Source organism: Acanthopagrus latus, chromosome 1 (genome assembly GCF_904848185.1).
Source record: "Acanthopagrus latus isolate v.2019 chromosome 1, fAcaLat1.1, whole genome shotgun sequence".
In the NCBI taxonomy this organism is placed as follows: Eukaryota; Metazoa; Chordata; class Actinopteri; order Spariformes; family Sparidae; genus Acanthopagrus; species Acanthopagrus latus.
Genome location: NC_051039.1, coordinates 15,724,083 through 15,746,999, shown reverse-complemented (window position 1 = coordinate 15,746,999; position 22,917 = coordinate 15,724,083). Strand labels below are relative to the sequence as shown.

General features: G+C 40.9%; 1 protein-coding gene across 1 annotated transcript in view; it reads left to right on the top strand.

Annotated features, from left to right (window-relative positions):
- The window catches only part of pcdh7a (protocadherin 7a), a 44,850-nt gene extending 30,085 nt beyond the window's left edge, over nt 1-14,765 (top strand). The window contains exons 4-5 of the mRNA XM_037108636.1: nt 8,201-8,402; nt 10,569-14,765. Of these exons, the coding sequence (XP_036964531.1) occupies nt 8,201-8,402; nt 10,569-11,107 (741 nt within the window). The 3' untranslated portion in view covers nt 11,108-14,765. The remainder of the gene's footprint in view (nt 1-8,200; nt 8,403-10,568) is intronic.
- The last annotated feature ends 8,152 nt before the right edge of the window (nt 14,766-22,917 follow it).

Here is a 22,917-nt window from a genome sequence, read left to right as displayed (position 1 = left end):
AATACAAACTCATTATTTTTGCAATAATATCCAAAGTTTAATAAACCTGAAGTTATTGAGTTCAGTTATTCATTCCAACACTCGCTCCATGTACACTTACACACACACACACACACACACACACACACCAACCTATGCTGGCTGCATTAGCACAACATGATTTTCTAAACGGAGTCAAAACAAGCGAGCAGAAGCAAAGGTCATTTTGACTGATCAGCATTCCAGATATGAAGTCTGGACTATGCCCATGTGGTGTCAACAGAAGCATATTAGTTTTCACTGCGCGGTGTGTCAGCACAGTGCAATATCACCTTACATATTGTGCCCAGTTATAGCTGTAGTGTGCAGAAGGCTGACATATCATCGGCTCAATTATTTTTAGGTAGTAAATAAGCTATCACAGGATGAGAAACAGGATGAGGTGACATAATTTGATGATGGTGATGTTAGACTATTGATCTTGCATCGTATATCAGATATGCTGATGAGTCAGTTTCCTGAAGGCAACGTATTCTGTGAACATTTATCCACTTAGTCAATCTTTTTTTTTGTAAACAAATCATCTAATTAAACAAAATGTAGTGTTTTGATGCCACAGCGGTTCCAATCAATAGGTCGTGATGCTAAGCACTTACTCAAGGGGATCTCATGTAAATATGTTGACACCTGGCATGAAATATCACGTGTTCACTGGATGAAATCATATGAAGGACAACTGGCAGGGATATTAACATGCAAAGCTACACCCCTCAGTCAACGTTAGGAAAATTTCAGGTGTCTGGAGGGAGCGATTACAAATGGGATGTCAGGTGTCGGCTTGATTGACATCCGGCTCATAAAGCTGCCCGACTTCTGCCTGCCTCAAGACCATCAGGGGGAAAAGAAATGTATTTTCTACCTCCAGTTGCTTCTCATTCTTTTTTTCTTTTCTTTTTTTTCTTTTTTTGAGAACAGTGAGAAATGCAAACATGCAGCAACATGGAGGAAAGTACGGGTGGGATGTTGAGTAAAGAAAGAGGAAAGCATAATCCATCACTTGTGGTGCTGGCAAACATGCAGTCAGCCTCAGCACCGTGACTGATGAACATTTGTGAATTATAACAAAATGCAATCTTTCATTAAAACTAAAATTCCTCCCGCCAGAGTCTGCTGCAGTTTAAATAAACAATAGCAAGTCGCCATGAACAAACACATCATTTTTAAAAGTTGAACTCTAATAGCTGTTTAGTTCAAGTGTAATTATTGAACAGCTTTTATTTGCTAATTTAGCTGCATCCCCCTCGCTATCAGTGGTTATTGATTATGAACAAAAATGACTGTTTGGTTGGTAGTTATGTTTTTTTTTTTACAAATTAAAATGTGTTTACAGGTCTTGGGGCTGGGGGGGGGGCCGCGTTGCTGTTGTGGGTAATGTAGCGGGCAGATACTGGAATAGAATTGGAAGGGTTGATAGCTCTGGTTCTGCTCTGTTGATCTTGATCACTTGTTTTTTAAGCTTTCCCAGAATGAGTCCAAGTGTAATGCTTTAAGATTCTGTTCATTTTGGTGCAAAATATTCATTATCGTAAGTTTACTTGCTCTTTATTCAATATGCTGAATGTTGACCGTGACATATATGTTGTGGTGTATCTACAGAGGGATGCACATCCACCGGGGTCAGTTATGGATTATGCATGACATCCTGACTCTGCTTGCGTGCAACGTGGCACAGATTTCAGTGTATGGATGAACAAATGTGCACCCGCAGTGGGAGTCTGACCTCCAATCTTAGCGTTGCCACACCGAAATGACTTGTACTAAAGAGGGACTAAACAATAGAAGGTATACGTCACAAACTAATGAATAATAGAATCAGGCATTACACTGTGGCTCTCCCCCCTGTACCTAGCTGATGTCAAACATGAATGAGACTGAGCAGAGAGCCAAAGGGAAATGTGGCTCTAGTCCTACATCCATATTTGTAGTTTTGGTTTATGCATAAGGCGTATCCTGTCGATTCATTATGCAGACCAGAGTGTAGCGGGGGCAGAGGCACAAACAAAAAAAAAAAAAACAAAAACAAAAAAACACGTCCAAATGTGCTCACACACGCACAGTCAGATGCGCAGATGTTGCACATCCACACGCAAACACACATGTGTTGAATATGCAGACACATGTAACGAGAAGAGAGGGAGACTGTTAATTAACTAGAGCTCGTTAATTCTCTTTGAACCGACAGCAAGGAGGTTTACACACTAATTACCTTGATGACTGAGCCAACCTGTGCATGCACACACACATGCACCTCCTCACACTTCAAACGCACGCACGCACACACACACGTGTGTATGCTCACAGGCTGACATAACACATCTTGGAGGCTTTGAAAGTCTCACACAGCAGTAAAGCACAAACATAGACGTGCAAAGTCTCCCTCATACGCAGGAGCATATGCACGCACACACGTGCGCCACAACACGCGTTTGCCCTGAAATGAAAGCTATATTAGGACATTTTTTTCCCACACTTGCCTTCTGATTCAGATGGTTAAGTTTATTCTGAGTTCAGAGCCATCATGCCTCTCTTTGATTCACACAGATCAGCCTGAAATAACTCCACAATAACTCCCGTACTGTATCGGGATACTAATATGCTTGTACTTACTGTAAATGCGCACATGTGCACGTACACACCCACTCAAACAGACTCACCGGGCCGCGCAGATGAGTGAAGCTCCCATGTCAGTGTTGAACTGTAATGGCCCGTGTCAGATTAAGGGGAAGGTTTTTTATGTCCTCCGTCAAACTCAATTAATATTCCATCAGCCATGAATTCATGGGCCACACTGGACCGCGGCCAATTCATCTGTATGACTGTGTTCAAAAGTGTGTTTGCGTGTCTGCACTCGCGTTGATCGGGCGTCGACGTTCATTAGAAATTTAGGATGTGTCGTGATCAGTCTTTACTGCATTTTCTCAATAATAGAAGGCACGCGGGCACACGTACGCACACATAAAAACCTGCTTTGTGAGTCAGGTTGGAGAACATCAAGGGGGTGCTGGAGCACAGACAGTGTTCTTTGGAGACAGGTAGAAGCCGGTGAGGCAGGCAGGAAATGGGAAAATAAAAAGAGGAATTTAATGTTTGAGCAAAGAAGATGGGAGATGCTTTAACAAAGCCACGTTGAGTGGAAGCGAAGGAGCATAAAGCCTAATTTGGAAAAAAGAAAACGCGAGACAACAATGATAAGAAGCCAGAGGGTGTGTAGGGTGTAGACTTAATAGAATTTAATGACTAGAAGGTGCCAAAAAAAATTGGGATTTGGCGAAAGAAAAGAGGTTCGTCAATGAGCAAAAGACTTAAGAAATACAGAAGATGGAGGACGAGAGAAAAAGAGGGGGAAAAAGGGGGTTAGGGAGTGTGGAGGAGTTATGGGTCAATAAAGCCTGCTGTGGGGAAGACGAGAGGGACTCATAACGAGGTCAAGGACACATCATCGATCGGCACATCATAAAGCTGACTGGCAAGAGAAGAAGGGATGGGGGGGTGGACAAAGTGTGAGGGAGGAACAGAGAAAGGAGGGGAGAGTTACAGCTGTGAAAAGCAGAGTCGACCAGTGGGATGCTGCCAGAAGAAGGCAGGATGGAGGGGAGAAATAGAAAATAAAATTATCAGGATGAAGGAATGAAAGGGGGCAGCTCCGGCCAGAGAGAGGGTTAGAGGGAAATTGAATTAGATGGACTCATGGCTGAACAGATGAATTCTGTAATAGGACACACACACACACACACACACACACACACAGAGCGACCTGCCACCAGGTCCCTTCAGTACTAACTCACTGCTTGTCTGTCCATCATATCCCGCGCTTTCAGCGTTCACACAGTAATCCCAGCCACAACCGTCTGTCCCTCCCCTCTTATGTGCTGCGTTTACACTCTAGCAGGCGTCCACCTTCCCCAAAGGATGAGTTCTACCGACTTCGGTGATCCCCCTTTTTTCTTTACCCCCCTTCGGATGCCACCGTAGCGTTGGAAGTTTTGTGAAATCCCTTGACAGCGTCTTGATGGATTATCATTCAACCTGGTTCAGACATCTGCGTGCCCCTCAGGAGGAACTGTAATCACTTTGATTACAACCTCGCTTTTCATCAAGCACCGGGCCTCCAACAGAGGTAACTCACTGCTTGTCAGTCCATCACTTCCCATATTTTCTACAGCATATTCACTCGCCCTAGCTCGTGTTTTTCCTTAATATCGCGATTAGATTCGAGTTTAGCAGACATTCATGGTCCCTGGAGGATGAATCCCACCGACTTTGTCGCTTCCCCCAGTTTTGTAATGGAGTGAAATAGCTCGATTTATCTTGACTAACTTTTCAGTGGATTTTTTATTACATTTGTTCAGGCATTCATGTGCCCCTCAGGATGAATTTAAATCACTTTGATTACGCCCTCACTTTTCATCTAGTGGCAGCAGCGTTTCAATCCGTCTCATAATTTGGTTCATGAACAAATGGCTGCTAAATGAATGACAATCCATCAACCTGCTGGATTAATGTTAGCATGCTAAGACACTAAGCTACCATAAACATTACACCTGCTTAGCATCACCATGACGGCATGTTGCTTTTGAGCATCCTTTGGACTTCACGAACAAATTAACAGTCCAGCAGCACTGAACAACTTCACAAATCCTCCACGCGACGGGGAAGATCTGTCACGTTACAAACTGCTCACATATGGCCACTAAAAAAAGTGATTAATCCATGTAAAATGCTACAAATTATATGAGCTGAACATAACTGAGACGTACATGTTCATTTTGGTTCACTTAAAAACCAAGAGAGCACATATGTCGTTTTCAGCCATCATCATCAGTTAGGAAGAAGAGGCGCATGTTTGGTAAAGGGTTAAAAATTACTGTGCAAAATATGCAATATTTTTTTTCCAGCAGATGGTGAGGAGAGTCTTTGAGGATTCTCGAAAGAGATTCAGAACAGCTGTAAGTGTTGTTAAAAGACCTTCTGGCTTTCGCGAAGACTGACGAGTGTGTGTCTCTTTAAAAATCAAATCCATAACTCTCCGAGTCGAATGTAATGGTGACACATAAGAGGCACTAACTGAACTGGGGCTGATAACAATCCACAACTCCACTGTCATTTCTTCATTATTTTTTTTTTTTTCATATTCTCAGAACAGACGGCTGGAGAGGAAATGAGCGTGGAGAAATAATTTCTCTTGTTGTCTTGTGATCAGAAATAATTATCATTTTGCGACGTTATTATCACAAAAATAATTATTCTGTGATGATGAGAAAACACTATGCCATGATGTTGAGTTATTATTGTTCTGTGATCCTAAGGAAACACTTTTGACAGCGTGTTAAGTCAAAAAAAATATGTCGACGTCTCGGATATCAAAAACCCCAAGTTTCTTGTGGTGAGATCACACATTTAACTTTCGTCTCATCGCAAGAAAACAAGCACGTTTCTTACCACTTCTGGCTCTTTATACTTTTTCACCCACTTTATGTGCCATTGCCACAAGTCTGAATGAGTGGAAAGAAGGTTGGACTGCTTCATCTGAGCTAATGCTCTAAAAATACATCCCTGTCTCTCTGTGGAGAGTCAAGATGAAGCCACTGAGATTCCAAGGAACTGACGCTTTTCCATTAGACTCTAATATCTTCTTATTCTCCCTCATTCTTGCCTGTGTTCACCGTCCCTGCCATCTTTCCCGCATCCCTCTTTCATCTACGGGGTTGTTAAGAAATGGCAGGAGAAACAAGGGCTCCGTTAATCTCCCCTACTTCTTGCTTAATTAATTTCGCTGTGTTCCTGTCTTCTCTTGTCTTGCCTGTTCACGAGGTGAAAACCCTCCCTTTTTCTACGGCTGTTAGGAAGAAATAGAAGAATCCGTTCAGTTTGGGCTTTTTATTCCAGCTGTCCGTCAGTTTCCCTCCAGATTACCCCGAGGCGACGTTCCGAGCTGGAGTTTTTTCCCGCCCTAATCTGCGTCCTCCCTCTGTTCCCTCACTTCCTCTCTATACCCCGCGTGTTTCAAAGCAGATCTAAATTGAAAGGGTTGTAATTTTGCGGGCAGATGAATGAGTATGTGAGGAGATAGGAGGGATGTAGTATAGAAATGGGCTTCCTGGCGCAGAGTGATCCCTTCAGGCCAGACGGAGTCATTTAACTCTCTCTGATATTCTCTCAGCATGGACTTATTACAGTCTCCTTTTCTTTCCTTTTTTTTCCTCTCTCTCTCACTTACCCTCCGAAGAGGAAACTGGTCTGCTAACTAGACTGGAGTGATTTGTGTGTTGAAATAGAGGCAGGTGTGACACTCAGTTTGAGTGAATGATGTGAGTCGTTACTGAATCACCACCACTTCCACGCAGGATTGGGAGATTTGTCACTTGCAGTAGACGGCCTGTTTGTGTTGACAGTGATGGGTGCAGCGTACAAATTGAGGGGACGCTTCTTCATTTTTTTTTTTTTATGTTTTTTTTTTTTTTTTCAGTCAGATCCCAATTAACTTCAACATAGTGGATGGCATTTTTCCTTGGGCCAATGTGAAATCATAAAAAATCAAAACGAATAGCCATTTCAAATCCCACAGTATCAGTAGAAGAAGAAAAGGCAAAGCATACATTAGAAAATAGGTGAAATTATTTTGCAAGCCGAAGGTTAAACAATAAAATTTTACAACCTGGGAACCCAAAAACCTAATCAGAACTGAAAGGATAAGGCTGAATATATTCTATTATTGTTAACAAATCCAATAAAAATACCAAAATCAATGATGCATTACTCCGTCTCTCTCAAGGGTTTCCAACTTTCTCTCTCTCTCTCCATGGCACTCAGCCCAAAGCCCATTTGCTCCTTCTGAGGATTTAAATCTTTAAAAGCAAGCCACAAATATAAAAGAGTTTCATTTTTGGACGCTGTAGTTGTAGCAAACTTTACTCAAACAGGAGGAAATTGTGTTTTTGTCAAGGACTATTTTCAGTTGTGGATTGATACACAGATGGTGTGGTAGGAACCGACTTAAAACAAACCACAGTGCCCATGTTATTTACAGCGGGCGATATGAGGGAGGGATGCCTGACTCATTGATCGTTTATCTGACCGAGGTCAGCGCAGGTCAGAATCTATGGCCTGGACCATCGCTCGGAAACATCAGCGGCCCAACTGTGCTGTGTATTGATCAATCCATGGAGCTGTCCGAGGAGCTGAAGTAGCAGATGTAATTCCACCTTGTTCCATTTATTATATACTCCTCAGCGTAGTTTCACTTTCACGATCAAAGTGACAAGTAGCAACTTGTATTCATGGGAAAGATCGGAGAATCATAGAGGCACGCTGCTGCCTGTGGTAACGTTGAAGCGTCCTGCAACAACATCTCTCTGGAGATGAACATGGGTGTGTGTTGGTGGGTGGTGTAGTGGCAGTGTGTGCTCCCATTGGTTCATACACCCTGTTAAATATTCATGTCGACCATTGCGATGGTGTGTTTACTTGAAATAAGTTTAGATTTTTGAGGCTTTGGATGCACCGACAAGACTTGATAATAAAATCAATGTATTTCTGTTTTTTCAATATCAACAGGGTTTGGTGAAAACTACAATATCACCAGATTTCAGTAAAAGGAGCGATGGCAGCATGTACACTAGTTAATCTGTCGCAGATGGCATTGTTCTCCCGGACAGATAAAATAAATAAAAGTAGCCTAGAAAATGTCCGCCCAAACATACTGGGGTGGGCATTAACATACCTGGGCAGCCTGCCCAAGTAAAACATATGTGTAGGAAACACTGAATTTATCGCTCAGCGTCCCTCATTTATTTCACTTGTCGCACCACAAAGTGTTTTTAACAGTGGACTCTATTATCCATCTGCTACTAGTCGGCTCCATTCCAGCTGAAAAATAAGTGTCTCTAGGCAAGCCAGAGGTTTGTAAACATCAGCCATGTCCAGCAGCATTAATCTAAACTGGGATTAAAAGCCGACCGGAAAACTTTTAAAGACGCCATGATTGGTCGATGACTATTACCCTGAATCGTAGCAGCTAAGCTCATAATCAAGTCGAACACGATCAGATAATCTCAATATGTCTTTGCAGACCCCTGCCCACCAGCCTAATCCCCAGATTTAGGAACTCAGATTAGGACTCCTGGATGATTAATCCCATATTGTGTGTGCATGTTCCCTGCAGGGGACCCTTCGCCGGGTGACCTTCTCGGTAGTCAGCCAGCCCCAGGACGGCGGTTGCTATGACAGTGGCCTGGAGGACTCGGAGACGCCGAGCAGCAAGAGTTCATCAGGGCCGCGGCTGGGAGCCCTGCCGCTGCCCGAGGAAGGCTACGAGCGGACGACACCGGAGGGCAGTGTGGGGGAAGAGGAGCATGTGGAGAATGGTCAGAGCCAAACACAGACACACACAAGTCATATAGTAAACATTCAATACATGTCATAGAACCCAGGCAGAATTGCGGTCAAGAAGGTCCCAGAATTATTTACTCACATACTTTCTCTCTCAAGGCTATATATAATCTATATTGTGAAAGGCTTACATGTGTATTCATAATGCACACACTCTCCATCACACACACACACACACACACACACACACACACACACACACATACACAGGCTCTTTGAAACCCTGACTTGTAGTCAAGGTCTCTACAGGAGGCTTTTCTCTCCTCACATGATGGGAATGTGTTTTACAGAATAAAGCAATTGTCCTACGTGTGTATGCATGTGTGTTACGCATTATTGAAAAAGTAATGCATGACTGTACAATGTGCCAGAGGCCTTGGTGTCGATCGGCAGCCCAGGTCTTCCCTTTCACAGACAAAAGTGTGTTTTAACCTCTCCTACAGGGTCTTTGTCAAGGATGGAGAGAGTCAAAAAAGGCCTTTTTTTTCTCTCTGTGTATTTGCTCTGACAGAGCTGTGACAACAGAGGCAACACACCAAGGTCACCGTGACTTTGGTTGCTCACTGTAATTCTGGGGCTGCTTTTTCAACAACACGTGAAATCTTTAAGGTTTTGTGGAGTTGTGTCATGGTCAGCTGGGGAGAGGAATTGAAAAGAGAATTCCTTGTGTTGGTTCTGATTATACTGTATAATTATGAGCTGTTTGGATTCACATAAATCTCCTGCTGCCACTGCTGCTGCTGCTGAGTACAGACAATAAAGTCGGAGGTAGTCCTCAAAATACAACTGAAATATTTAATTATTGTATATAAGTGAGACCTGTTACGCTTTTTCCTTCCCACCACTTGTGCATGTAAAAGACCTTGAAAGTAAAAAAGCTTAAAGTCTGCTCCAACAGGAGCTCCCTTCTCCCACAGAAAAGACTGCTCCTGAAATGCTCCGTCAGCAGTCCCACCCTTTAACACCGTGACTTTGTGATATCACACTACGTCACCATGTCACATATTTGTTTAATGCCCATATTCACGCTACAAGTGAAGCTAACTGGAAGCTAAAAACATGACAGAGAGAAGGTGAGTGATGCTGGTCTCAAACATGTGTGAGCTGACCAATAAGAGCCCATTGGTTATTCAGGGGGTTGTGGGCCTTAAAGAGACAAGAGCTAAAACAGAGAATCTCAGAGAAGGGAGGAATACAGTACTGCTTTGCTGGACAGGATGAGGAAATGGATACGTTTTTTGAGCATGAAAGCATGTAAACCTAATCTAGTAATGACCAAAATAAAACTATGAACATGAAAATGACCACGATTTGTTTCTTTTAAATCAAGTAAAGCACCAAAGTATGTCTTAGATGTGTATTTATTTACTACCTTGTACTATCTGTAACATGGTATCAGCACAGTCTCTGTAATTGGCAGGGCACTCAAATGTATCTCATCCATCATCATTATTAAGGAATCTGCCAGCCTTTAACATGATGTCAGTATTGATTCATAAATGATTGGTTTACATAGATAATAACCTTAACCTTTGACATCTGGCCATGCGAGACATCAGCATTCGATCTCTGGTGGCCTCACTAACCTTTTGAACCAACCAATCATGGGCTGAAACCGGACTGATGTGTAACTTAATCATTTCCTACATGTAAAGAAATGTACATTTGACATTAAGATCTCCGACAATTATCTCCAATTTGGCCTCGGTGCTTGTTTGTTTTCACTTCCCCTTTAACCTTTCGTGTAATGCTGAACATTGATTTCTTTTTTAAATTGTTCTTTTGAAGTCAGCAATTTCCATTTTGTTCCAACATTTTTCTTGCCTTTCTTACTGCATTTAAATCCTGTCCCCCTACCTTATATCCTCCATCCATATCCACATGCTTAATTATCTTATTTAAAGACATATTATGCTCATGTTCAGGGTCGTGATTTTATTTTGGGTTACTGCTAGTATAGGTTTATGTGCATCTTGTGCATTTAAATTGGGACCTCCCTCTGGACACATCCATAGTTCAATTCTGACCGGGTGTCTTTGTCAGGCTGCGTGTCATACCCAGTTCTCTCTCCCCTGTATTTCCTGGCAGAACTACAGAATGTTAAAAAAATGTGTGTATTGTGTTTTCATTGCTCTGTCCAGATGCCAGACAGCTGCCAGATGTAGCCCTGACAGGAAAGTGTACCAGGGAGTGTGATGAGTTTGGCCATTCTGACACTTGTTGGATGCCCATCCGCCCATCGCCTCGCCAGCGTCAGCGCCACGGCAGCGACCCCCCTCGGCTCTCCACCTTCGCCCCGGGAGACGATAACAACAATCTTCGTGGCAATGACCATGAGAGCGACAGCGAGAGCGCCGGCAGCGCGGGGAGCTCAGAACCCGGGATGGTCGTCGGTGGAGAAGGTCAGAGATTACCTTTAGTCAACGGAGATCCTCTCGGCACCCTGGGTAGAGGAGACCGCAACAGGAACGTGGGCGATCACAACCGTAACCTTCTGAACCGCAAGATGACTTCAGCATCCTATGACACGTTTAGCAGCGCAGGCTTCGGGAGGCGCCAGCCAGAGGAGGAAGGAGGAGAGGGCCAGAACCCACCTGAGGTCATACCACTGACGCGGACAGGTGGCGACTACAAGACCACGTCCTGCCTCACGTTGTCACGCCGCGAGGTCTACCTGTGACAGCCTTGCAATGGAGCAATCATCGCAACACCACTCCCATCTCTGAAAAAGAGGGAGGGTTAAGACTGAAGTTGGAAAGTCATCAGTTTGGAAGGCCTTTTAAACCTGTGAAGATGTGAAAATGTCAGAAAAGATGTTTTCCAAAAGCTGTATATCAAATTGGAACTTTTGGATTCTGACTAATATTTATAGGCACTTAAAACTTAAGCAAGTGATGGATCAACTCTTTGTGGAGCTCTGACCAGGAGCTCTTTCTGAAAACAAAGTCTTTTTTTAACTACTATTGAAAGTTGCCTACAGGCAAATATCCCATTATGTCCATGTGGAGGAGGACAACTTCATCTCTTCCCTTTACCTGAATCCAGTGCATGCCTGACCCTCTGCCTCAGAGGGATCCGTGTGAAGAAGAGAGAAAGGAGAGATTCAGACTGAACAAATCTCAATGCTATAAATACATACAAGGCTACAGCAAGAGAGATTTAGACTCCGCTGCTGGAAAACTCATCAAAGTTTTATCCAGTTAAAATTGTTGAAAAGAAGTAACGGGTCTTTGATTGAGTTTTTTGGATGTAATTCAAACCAATCAAACTTTCTAATGACTAATCAATTCTATGATAACACAAGACGGGGATATTAACCAATCAAACTGCTAACCCCCGCCATAAACAGAGTATCAAAGCACCAACAGTGTGGTCACTGTACAGTTACGCGGTAGAAAAAAAAAAAAGTGCTGATCTCAGAAATCAGGTATCGTTCTTTAAAAACATAATCAATTCAGAACAAACTGCAACAATGTGAAAAGACTGTTTTTTTTACAGTAATCAGATGTAACCATTCAGAATACAAGGTTCTCATAAAGTGTCAGTAATGCCACTGTGTCCCAGCGTGTTTGAAAATACGTGGTTTTTTTTATTATTTTGCCTCCACATCCAGTCTGTATGTATATATTGTATGTGTGTATTTGATAAGACAGCAGTGTTATCGCTCTGCTGGTGTCCACCGTTTCAGAGTAGACTGAGGTGCTGAGCTCGCTCACACCTGCAGTATCCTAACAATGTTCATGCATCATAAATGTTCTTTCGCACACACGCACACACATAGACACATGCACGCATGCACGCACTTACACACACACAGACTGAAGCATGTGAACACAAACTCATACAGTGCATTTACAGAATGTGACCATGCCTAGGGCCACAGTTTATGACATGATTCAGTGGCAGTGTAACATAAAGTATATAATAACTTGCATTAACTTTCATACAGAAAACATTAAGCACACACACACAGACACACAGAGAGAGACACACACACGCATACAGCATATTAAAATATAAGTAGATACAAACCCATATTAAGATGTGCTCAATGCACAATTCATATGCACTATGTGTGTATGTGCTCTTAATCATTATTTTTAACATATTGCCTCTCATTGAACTAGCTGTAGCATTTTGCCTGCTCCCCTCCAGCCAGTATTTAAAAATGAAATGTATTTAAATAATTACTCATCTCTCCGACTGATGTGTGGGGGGCTACATTAAAGGGAATTTCAGACATGACATCTACTGTATGTAATGATAAGACAATGTGGGAATATGAGATATTCTGCATACTGTAAGTAGGACTCATAGAAAAACCAAATTTCTGTACGGAAAAAAAAGGAAAATGAAAAAAGGACTCTGCATGAAGGAAAGATAATGCTAACTTTTTTTCTCTTTTTTAAAAAACCATACGCCTTTTTGGATACCACGCCTATTTGGATACATCTGTATTATATGTGTGTGCTTACGGGGGAAATGGAGATAATGACGGCGGCAAGGGAGTTAGCTTCAGTGGATTAAACTGTTCCTTCTTTATCGTGCAGCAACTTTGGGGTAACCTTGGGCCTTTCTCTCAGTTTGCACGGCCCTGCAGTTGGCACAAAGAGTGCCGCAGGCTGTGACAACAAAGAACACAATGTAGTGGGAGCGCAGAATTCTGCTGCACCCTCTTCACCGCACAGTGCCGACCTGAACACGCCCATACTGCTGTGCTGAACCACACAGATAACAGACTCCTTCACGTTCGTCCTTCCCAGCAGCTACTGCACGACTCCAGACACACTCTGCTGCACTGGGCTGAAGAGTGGGTGTGGATCGAGGCCAGCACATCTTAATTCCCATCATCAGTGTGTGGTTCAGTGGTGTGATAGGGATAATAGGGTTAGGTCGTCCCTGTGGTCTTAATGAGTTTCCTTTCTCCTCTCGTCTCCTCCCTTGATCTGCACTGATCTCATTAATGTCTGGATAGGCGAATGTAACACTGCTGGAAATTGCCAGTGAGTGGGTCTCTTCATTTTTCTGGTTGTTTGGATCAGATGACGCAAAGGAGACCTGCTTGTGAAGGATGTGCCACAAAATACAAAATACAAGTTCATAGATCCTTGTAGAGCACAGCGTGAGTCAGAACAGAGAACACTCAGGAAAGATGTGTCTTTAACTTGTTGTTTAACCAACTACTTACGGTTGTGGCCACACACAAAGTCATATGCTGTTACTGCTTGACCTTCCCCTGACTGAAAGGGAAACCGATGTGTGGAAGCAGTTCAGAACCATGTCGTCTTAAACAGGATGAGAAATGGGTGTTCTTAACAGTATGTAAGTGATTACAATTTGTATACCTGTATATACCTTAATCTTCACAACTGTGTGGCCGACCCACATTTAGACCACTGATGTACTTACTCCCTAAGCCTTCATTACCCCCAAATCCCCAACATGGCTGTTTACTGAGCTCTTGTTATTGATGGGCACTGCTGAGGATGTAAGCAAACTCAACGCCTAACGCATGGAGTTAATCTGTTCACGGACAGTTCACGTTGAAAAGGGACTGGTGAAAAACAATCACAACATCCTGCAGGGTACATACAACGAGAGACAAAAGGACTCATGCTCTTTCTCTGGGAGAAAGAGTTGAGATACATTGTGATCAATCCCTCGGACAACAGAAACATCTAGTTTGTCAATCATGGAAAGAGACTCTTGACACAGCCCTGCCGCTTCAAAGTGGCAGATATTTCTTCAAACTGCTGTTTTAAGGCAGTTTCATTATGGCACCTTTCAAACCCTCCCATCTGGATTTAAGGGAACTTGCTGTACAGGAATCAGTGTGGGTGTGTATCTTTTTTTTTTATACTTGCACGTTTAAACATGAATATGTTTCATTCTTCTGCAAAACAGAGAGGGGAGACAGACAGAGGAGAGCGTAATGTCTGAGATCTATCACCCACTAAACGAGACATTTTTAAAAACAGACACTTCAGCGCACATCATATACCTGTCATCCCCTCGTGCTGTTACCCGTATAGCCATGTACAGATAAAACTACACTGTAGAACAGACAACTGGAAACCATAACAGACAATGGCATGCTTAAGGTCTTCAACTCTGCACTTGAGAAAAAATGAGAAAAAAAGTGTTATTTTTTATTTTCCTGTTCTTTATTTTCTTTTCCTATGGGACTGGCTCTGTTTTTTGCTGCTCCCTTCCTGTAATTACATAATGAACTAATTGCATTTGCTATGACGAGGAGGAAGAGGAGTCGTCGACGAATGGTTTGGTACGAAGATGAATCATGTAAAAGTTTGACTTTGACATTAAAAACTTCAAACACTCTTGTTTGTCTCTTTACTTTTTTAGGCTTATTTTACACAGTTACAATGACTTGAATAACAGTTTGGGCATCTGTAAGAACTGCAAACAAAACATCTCCCTCAACAATCTGGCCTGTTATCAGTAGCCAGTCTACACTTGGGAACACCTGCATAAAAATGGTTGTGTTGCCCGTGAAATAATTTTTGATACCACTTTTGAAAAGTCAGGTGTGAAAGATTTACGGGGAAGAAATTAGATGTAATATTTGTAATTTGGTTTTCATTAATGTTTTATCAACTTAAACTCAAAATCATTGTCTATTTAGGTACTTTAGAATGAGCCCTTTATCCTTTCCAAGTGTTTTGCATGTTTTTCATGTTTAGGGGAGGGTGAGATAAAGTGTTTACAATATATGTTTCATGTTTATGTCCTCATGTGTCAACTTAGCATACCTTTAGGTTAAATTTCCAATCATCTTCCAGTAGTGACTTACCAACAAGTATTGAAACACAGTCTTGAGCTGCAGTCACCGGCTTGACAGACTTTTTTTCCACCATCCCCTCCACCACTTGATATGAAAATCAGGTCATAAACATATGTTAATATAGTAGGTAGCCTCTGACACACACTGCCCAAATTACACTTGCTAGCTGGGCTGTGAGATGAGGGATGTTCAGTTGGCTGCAATTTCCAACCTTGCAGCATATTAACCATATGTTACCTTTAATGAGGAACCATTTGTGCACAAGTGTTTATTAGCTTTAATCAGTGGTTAATAAAACAACTCATGTTTCAGAGCCTTTAGAAGCCATTAATAAGAAAATGGAAACTACTCCTCCAGCATCAAATTTTCTTCTATTAGTGACCTCTTCATTTCATCAAGAGGATTCCTTAAATGACCAATAGCCCTCTGGAAAAGCGCTGCAGGGACGATCCATTTTTCAGCCACTTAAAGGCATTTGTAATGGCCAATTTGAAACATAGCCATTGGAAATCCCTTATCAATGATTATAAGCTGATGGCTTAATAGCAAGTGAAATCTGATCCTATATTCATGCCTTACAAACATTTACAACCTAAAGGGGGTAGTATCAGAAAGTGATAGTAAACTGGTGACACAATGACATCTACTTAAGGTCCACTTACTCATTCTTTTAGGACCTCACAGTCCGTGACATCTGAACAAACTATATCTGCTAATGAATACCATGTGATAATGTTGAAAGCTCTAGAGTAGGCAGACATTGAGTGAGACTGTATAAACATCTTATTTCTCCAAGGTCAATAATCAACCATCAAACTCAGCTTTAAAACCCTTTTCATGCTCAACCAACAGAACACAAATCCTTCCATTTAGCTGAATGACACATTGATGCTCTCATTTTAATGGGTAATGTCAATTTGCACCTGGTTGACATGCGTGCTGACTGGAATATATTCCCGGAGTATCACTAAAATGTGGCACAATCCATCAACTTTATCTTTGAAAGGTGAATTTTCTCAAACGGATCCTGCTGCAAGAAAACTTTAGAAATGTATGGAGGGCAATTTGGACTTAGACTTATCGGCAAATGCTTCAGAGGTGTTAACTGCGGCGAAGGTTAGTGTGAAGGACTCAAAATGTCAAAAAAAAAAATCTGTATTTAGTTTTGTCCAGTATGCAACACTGACACCATGTGGTCATGAGTCAGTATTACTTTAGTATTCGGGCTCATGTTATGAGCTGTTCAGTTAAATTTCAAATGAATTAATTTGGTCATCTTGAATGATGGAAAAGAAACAGCAGGAGGATAAATCAGTTTGTCTAAATATACTTCAACAAGGCATTCCAAGCTATGAATACACGTCTTTGTCTGTTTGGTTCAAGGCCATTTCTTTGGTGCTCACTTCTGTAAGACACAGCTGCCAGTTTAATTTATAGCAGAGAATGTGATATCCCATGCTTACTCTCCTGTAACGGAATGGAAAGAGGTTTGATAAGACACAATCTGGAAAGTGATCGTTTACTAGTAGGACACTCTTCATATTTCACAATCCATGTCATATCAGATAGAAAAATGGATAATGGGAGAAAAATGCATTTGCTATACTGTAGGTGTGATTCATAGCTGAAAAAGTGGAGGAGGAAGTGAGAGAAATGTGGCCACCTGAATGTCTCTCATGTTGTATACGTTCATCATATATGGATATGAAGATAAAGTGGACATGGAAATCTTTTTATTTACAGCACAACCACCACTGTAAAGAATACTGAAAAAACAAAAAGTGTTCCTTTGGCTTTAATTTCAGAGCAGCCAAATAGAAAAATCTTTGTCTTTTTTTTTTTACTTGCACGTTTAAACATGAACATGTTTAATTCTTCTGCAAAACAGAGAGGGAAGATAGACAGACAGAGAAGAGTGTAACGTCTGAGATCTATCACTCACTGAACGAGAACAACAATCTGGCCTGTTATCAGTAGCCAGTCTACACTTACAAACACCTGCACAAAAATGGTTGTGGTGCCCTCAAAATAATTTTTGATACCATTTTTGAAAGGTCAAATGTTAAAGATTTACAGGGAAGAAAGTGGATGTAATTTTTCTAATTTGGTTTTCATTAATGTTTTATCAAATCAAACTAAGAATCACTGTCTATTTAGTTACTGTGGAATGAGCCTAGAATTAGTTATTTTACCTTCAATTTCAGAGCAGCCAAAAAGAAAAATCTACTCTGATTTCCATTTTATAAGACCAGGAATTTGGTCTTACCTACTAATTCTATTTTTCAAACAACTTAATATTCACATCACAGGTTGAATGAATTATGCTGTTTGAGGAAAGGATTGACATTATTAACTTGTGTTTTTCTAGGCTGATGGCTTATAGCAGTGTCACATTTGATTTAGGGCTTAGTTGAAATATCAATTCATGGATTCTAAGGCCATATGATTTGTATCCTAATTATCTGCAATTAGTATAATCACTCATATTAAAATGCCAGCATGTGTCACATCCAATAACAGTCTGCTCTCAAATAAAAAAAAATCATGAATTACTGACCACAGTTTTCGGTGTTCAGGAACAAAATGAAAACAGTGCAGACATTACCACCCCCGAAGGACCAATTGTTCTGCAGCCTGCAATAAAGTCATAAAAACACACATAAAAGAACAATCGTTAAACCACACAATAAAAGGTATTAGCAACCTTCTTTGAAACATCAAAAGCATCAGGTGTCGTATCAATCAATTTGTAGCCGTAAGTCATCTCATGTAAGTGTCCATAAAAAGCTTTGTAAATAAATCACACTGATTCATCAGATAAATGGACAAGGAGTTGTCGGCACTGCAAAAAAAAAGAAAAAGAAAAAAAGAGGACGTTAGTTTCTTTGAACTGTCAATTAAAGTCCAGGGATATACCCATTGGATGTGCATTGTATTGATTTTATAAAGATAGAGGAAAGTGTTATGAGGGAGGCACCTGGTGAAGTAAACCCCAGAATGTTAACTTCCTCACAAACTGTCCAGTGTATCAAATGGTCTTTGGAGTTGGAAGATGCTTTCAGGGGCTTTAGCAATCTTCTTTTCTGAGTGAAAGTGAGCTGAAGTGAATTGCCTTTGAATTGCCTTTACATGCAGAGAGAGAGTGAGTGAGAACCTTGGCCTCGTGTCTTCAAAGTGAGAGGACATAATCGTGTAATATGTTGAAATTTCCCTATCTTACTCATTTGTGCTTATCCTGTCGGGAGGAAATGTTTTCTGATGTCCAGTCAGATAACATCTATAGCAGGGTGCTGCAACCCTCCAACACCAAAGAAGCACTCAGCATCAGTACAGCTGAGCATAAAGCATCGCTGATGTGATAAATTCTGTCAGAGCGGTGTTTCTCTGTTCAGGAAAGCCTCGCAGCAAGGCTGTAAACATTCTTTCTCGCCGATATGCCAGGCGCTTGTTGATGTGTGATTTGATCCTGCCTGTGTTGCTCCGTAGGCTGTCATTTATGTCTCTTCATCTTTTCATGGTCACATCAGCCTGAACTCATCAAAGCTGTGCCATCAGCATTCTTGATAGAAAGGCAGGAAATGACACGTGTACTTGGGCAGGATGCAATATGTACGTATCAGCTTCTAACTGCAAAAAAAATGTAAACTGTACCGTGCTGTTTGTCAACATATTCTTAAATCCTTATGAGGTGAGATAAGGTTGACTAAAATAATATTCTGTCACAGACCTGAGCTCTTATCTTGCTGTTTGCACCATGAATTCCCAAGATAAACAAAATGTATTAGTTGTGGTCAGTAACATCGCTTTCATTGTAGCATGAGAAGACTTCGTAAATGTTTATGATGCGGATTCTGCATGAGCCGAGACTTGTCACTAATGTCAGCAGTGTCAGGTTGTCTTACAGCAAATCTAGTAGATGTATAACTAATGATGTTTGGGGTGAAATAGACCAAGGAGGAGTGAAGTTTCTAGTAAATCCTAGTGGAATTATTTAAGACACAAAAATCCTTTGACGAAATTTAAAAAAAAAAAAGAAACATGAAGGAATAAAATGATCAAATTCATGAGGTTTCTCTGGGGAAGGAAATATGAAATGTTTTGAAATATTTGTTGTGTAACAGAACAGGTGGGACATTTCTAGAAAAGATTACTTATTTTCTCTTTTTAGCACAATGCAGGTGAAACGTGTGTTGCCTGCTCTCAGAAAACATGATAAAAGGGTGATTCAGACACTCCAAGAAGAAAACATCAAGAAAAGAGGAAGGAAATGTTAAAAAGCCTCTATCATGGTGACACAGTCATAAAAAATAAAAAAAAATAAAAAGCCATCATGTTTCGACCAGGGCTTCACGCAAACAATAACGTCTGGCCCAACTTAAATAGTTGCCACAGCCATTAGGAGGCATTCACATGACCCAGATAATGACATACCAGGGGAAACAAATTCAAGCCAGTGAATCAATGAAATAAAAAGAGTTGAGATGACAGAAAAGGTTTATATTCTTAAAACATATATGGTAGGACAGCTGTTGTTGGAGGATAGCACAAAAATGCCTAAATTTTCTCTTGGGTTTAACATAACATTTTGAGTAACGATGTGTATGTGATGTGTTCATAAAGGAGTTTTAAAAGAAGAATAGCCAAATCATGTTTACTGTTAGAATTTACCCATATTCCAAGTGAAATTTGGATTTCCTTATTGTAAACTAATGAAACCAGTCCAGACAGACGTATCTTTCAGCTCAGTTTATTCCAGAAACACTATTTTTTTTCCGTGATGAAGGTGCTGGACCTGTCTAGTGTAAAGGCATCATTGTGAAAAGTGAATTTGGAATTCTTCGTCTTTGTCCTCACAGGTCAGTATTGGATCGTGGTCCTCAGAAAGTTGCAAAAACGTGTATTCTTGTGTGTGGGTCTGTGTGTGTCTGTGGCTGATGACCTGCAGGTGCTGTGTGATTTGCTGTTTCAAGTGATTGCTGAGGTGAGTCTCATCTGCTGATTGGCCGATAGATGACAGCTTCTGGCTTCTAAAAGAGCGGAGACAGTTATCACTCTGTGGGTTTGGTCCCCTGTTGATTCCCTCAATGAATGCACAGCTGCTCAGCTGCTGTGTGGTCGAACGACTAATTGAGAAAGTTTTTGGCTCGAATGTAAGTGACAGCTTCAAGCTGATGTTGTGACAGCCGTGATTTGTGGGTAGGTGTTTTGGGCAGCTTGAGGCTGTAATTTTGAAACGTGTTATTACTTGTATATATTAGTAAATAGTACCAGAATGATGGTCTAGTTTTCTTGTGTTAGTCGCAATAGTAGGTTAAGAGATTTTTTTTTTTTTTTTTTTTTTTTCAGGGCTAAAATGCTCTGCAAGCCACAAAATCAGGCTTGACCATTTAACAAAGCTCAACATGGACACCAACTGGATAGAGGAGAGTGTTACAGCTTGAATAGCAGCAGTGTTAGTTAGAGGTTGTTGTAGACGCCGTAGGAATATTAATTCAGTTCCCCTACTGCTGTGAAAAATACTTGGAAATGTATCGGGTATATGATACTGGCAGAGTACTTAAAGGTTCAGTACATAGAATTTGTTTCACCATCTCCTACAGTGCCCACAAAAAAACACTCTGAAGTCAGTGTATCGTTTATCCATTCATGTAGGAACATGGGGGTGCAACAGGCCCAATTCCGAGGAAGGGGAACCTTCTTATCTGTAGCTATAAAAGCTTTGTTTCAAGATGATGGGAGCTGTATCGTAGGCAACTAGACTTGCTTCAGTTGCCTACATTACAGCACAAAGTTCTGATTCTTGGGGGGGCAGATCAGCTGAAACAGAGACACAATTCACCCTATTACAATACACTGTATCATCAAAGTTATTGAGAAGCTGTTATTTTAGGGAAAATAATGAACTGTTTCTTTAAATATTGCTTTTCATCCTAAAACAAACAAGAAATGTGCTGCCAGTAAAATGTTACATTCCATGTTCTGTTCACTTGAAATGACCATAATATCTCATGATAACACTACTAAATTACAACCTTATTGTCAACTTTTGATTGGATGTTAGCAGGTTTCAGAAGAGATATATTGTATTTTGTGTTTATCACATAGGAGCTGGATGCAGCTCAGATATGCACAGTAGGGATCCGAGGGACCATCAGTGGTTGAAGAAAAGCACAGCTGGCTCAGTAATTTGCCTGAATGCAGCCAGGTCCTTTGTTATTGCCGAACAGCAGCCCGCTCCTTTCTAGGGCTGGGAAGTCTCTATGTTGTTATGGCACCTGCTCAGGCTTTTCTATACCCAGAGAAAAAAACAAAAAAACTGTTTTTTCATTTTTTTTTTTTCCATTTCTGTGATTTCATGACCTGCTGCAGAAAATAGAAAGCCTGCATGATTTCAGTTTCACAACCTCAATATTACATTCCCTTGGTTTTCTCCCAGAGCAGATGGCTGCGGCAGCATGCAGGTCTCAGTTGGTCTCTGTGAAGGTGATGTTGTCTGGATTCAGTTCATCTGTAGTAGGAACCAGAAAGTGCTCTTTTCACATAAACAGACGGTATGCACTAAATAAAGAATATTTGAAGCTAGCAGAATCAAAGATGTTTTCACTGGGAAGATCCCATTACTGCAGGAATGTTAAAGTATGTAGAACTCTGTAATGTTTTAGAGCATCTTTTAACATTTTGGCATGTTTACATTTTTATTTCCCACACATGACATTTAAAATTCCATTGGAGCACACTGAACATCTTTATTTTCAGCTTTTTATTTTTATTTTTTTTAATGTGTTTGTAGGGCAACTTTACACTACATCTCAGTATAATGGAAAATTGGAAAAAGTTGAAAAAGCATTAGAGGTGGGATATAAATTACACATCTAAACATACAAAACTTTTTTATTTACATGTAGTTGATTTTCCTATTAAAAATACAGCATAATGTGGTGAGCATTAGCAGGAAACAGCCATTATAAGGAAGAGTGCATATTGACGTGATACTTAACATTATATTTATGAAACTGACGCATACGTTTTGAACAGACTCATCCGCTGAAGAGTTTTCCTTTGAGAAAACACTTCAGAACAAGTGATGCTAATCTCTGCCAGATGAAGCCCAGAAATTAAGTAAATTAGCCAACACTGTTATGGACTACAATAAAAGCAAACAGTCCTCTGGGACAACAGATGGATGAAGACATACTACAGATGTGGCACGATTAATTATATTCAGTGTTGGGACACACACGCATGTTCAAACTGATAAGAAGCAGTGGACTACAGTATGTAACTAGACTTACAGTTTCACTCTATTAATGCAACTTGGAGACTGGGAGTTTCATCTCATTTCATTTCATTACAATCATGGCAAATTACCTGTTGGACTATTTTTCGTTTCTATTTTTTGTTTCTCAAAATACTTGAATTCATCCACTAACTGTACAAGAATGGTAAACATTGACACGTGTACACTGCACCTCAACTAAAGCTCTCTTTGCACAAGTTAGGTCACAGTAAACATAATCAGTAAACTTTTTTTACACTCTTATATGAGTAAAACAATTCTCATTTGCCACTTAAGTGATTGAAAACCTCATATTATTCCTTTAACTACATGTTGGCTTAGCTCACAACGCCCTCTGCTGACCTTTTTCCATACCAGCAGAGGTGCGCTGTACTGTGCTCAGGTCTTTCAG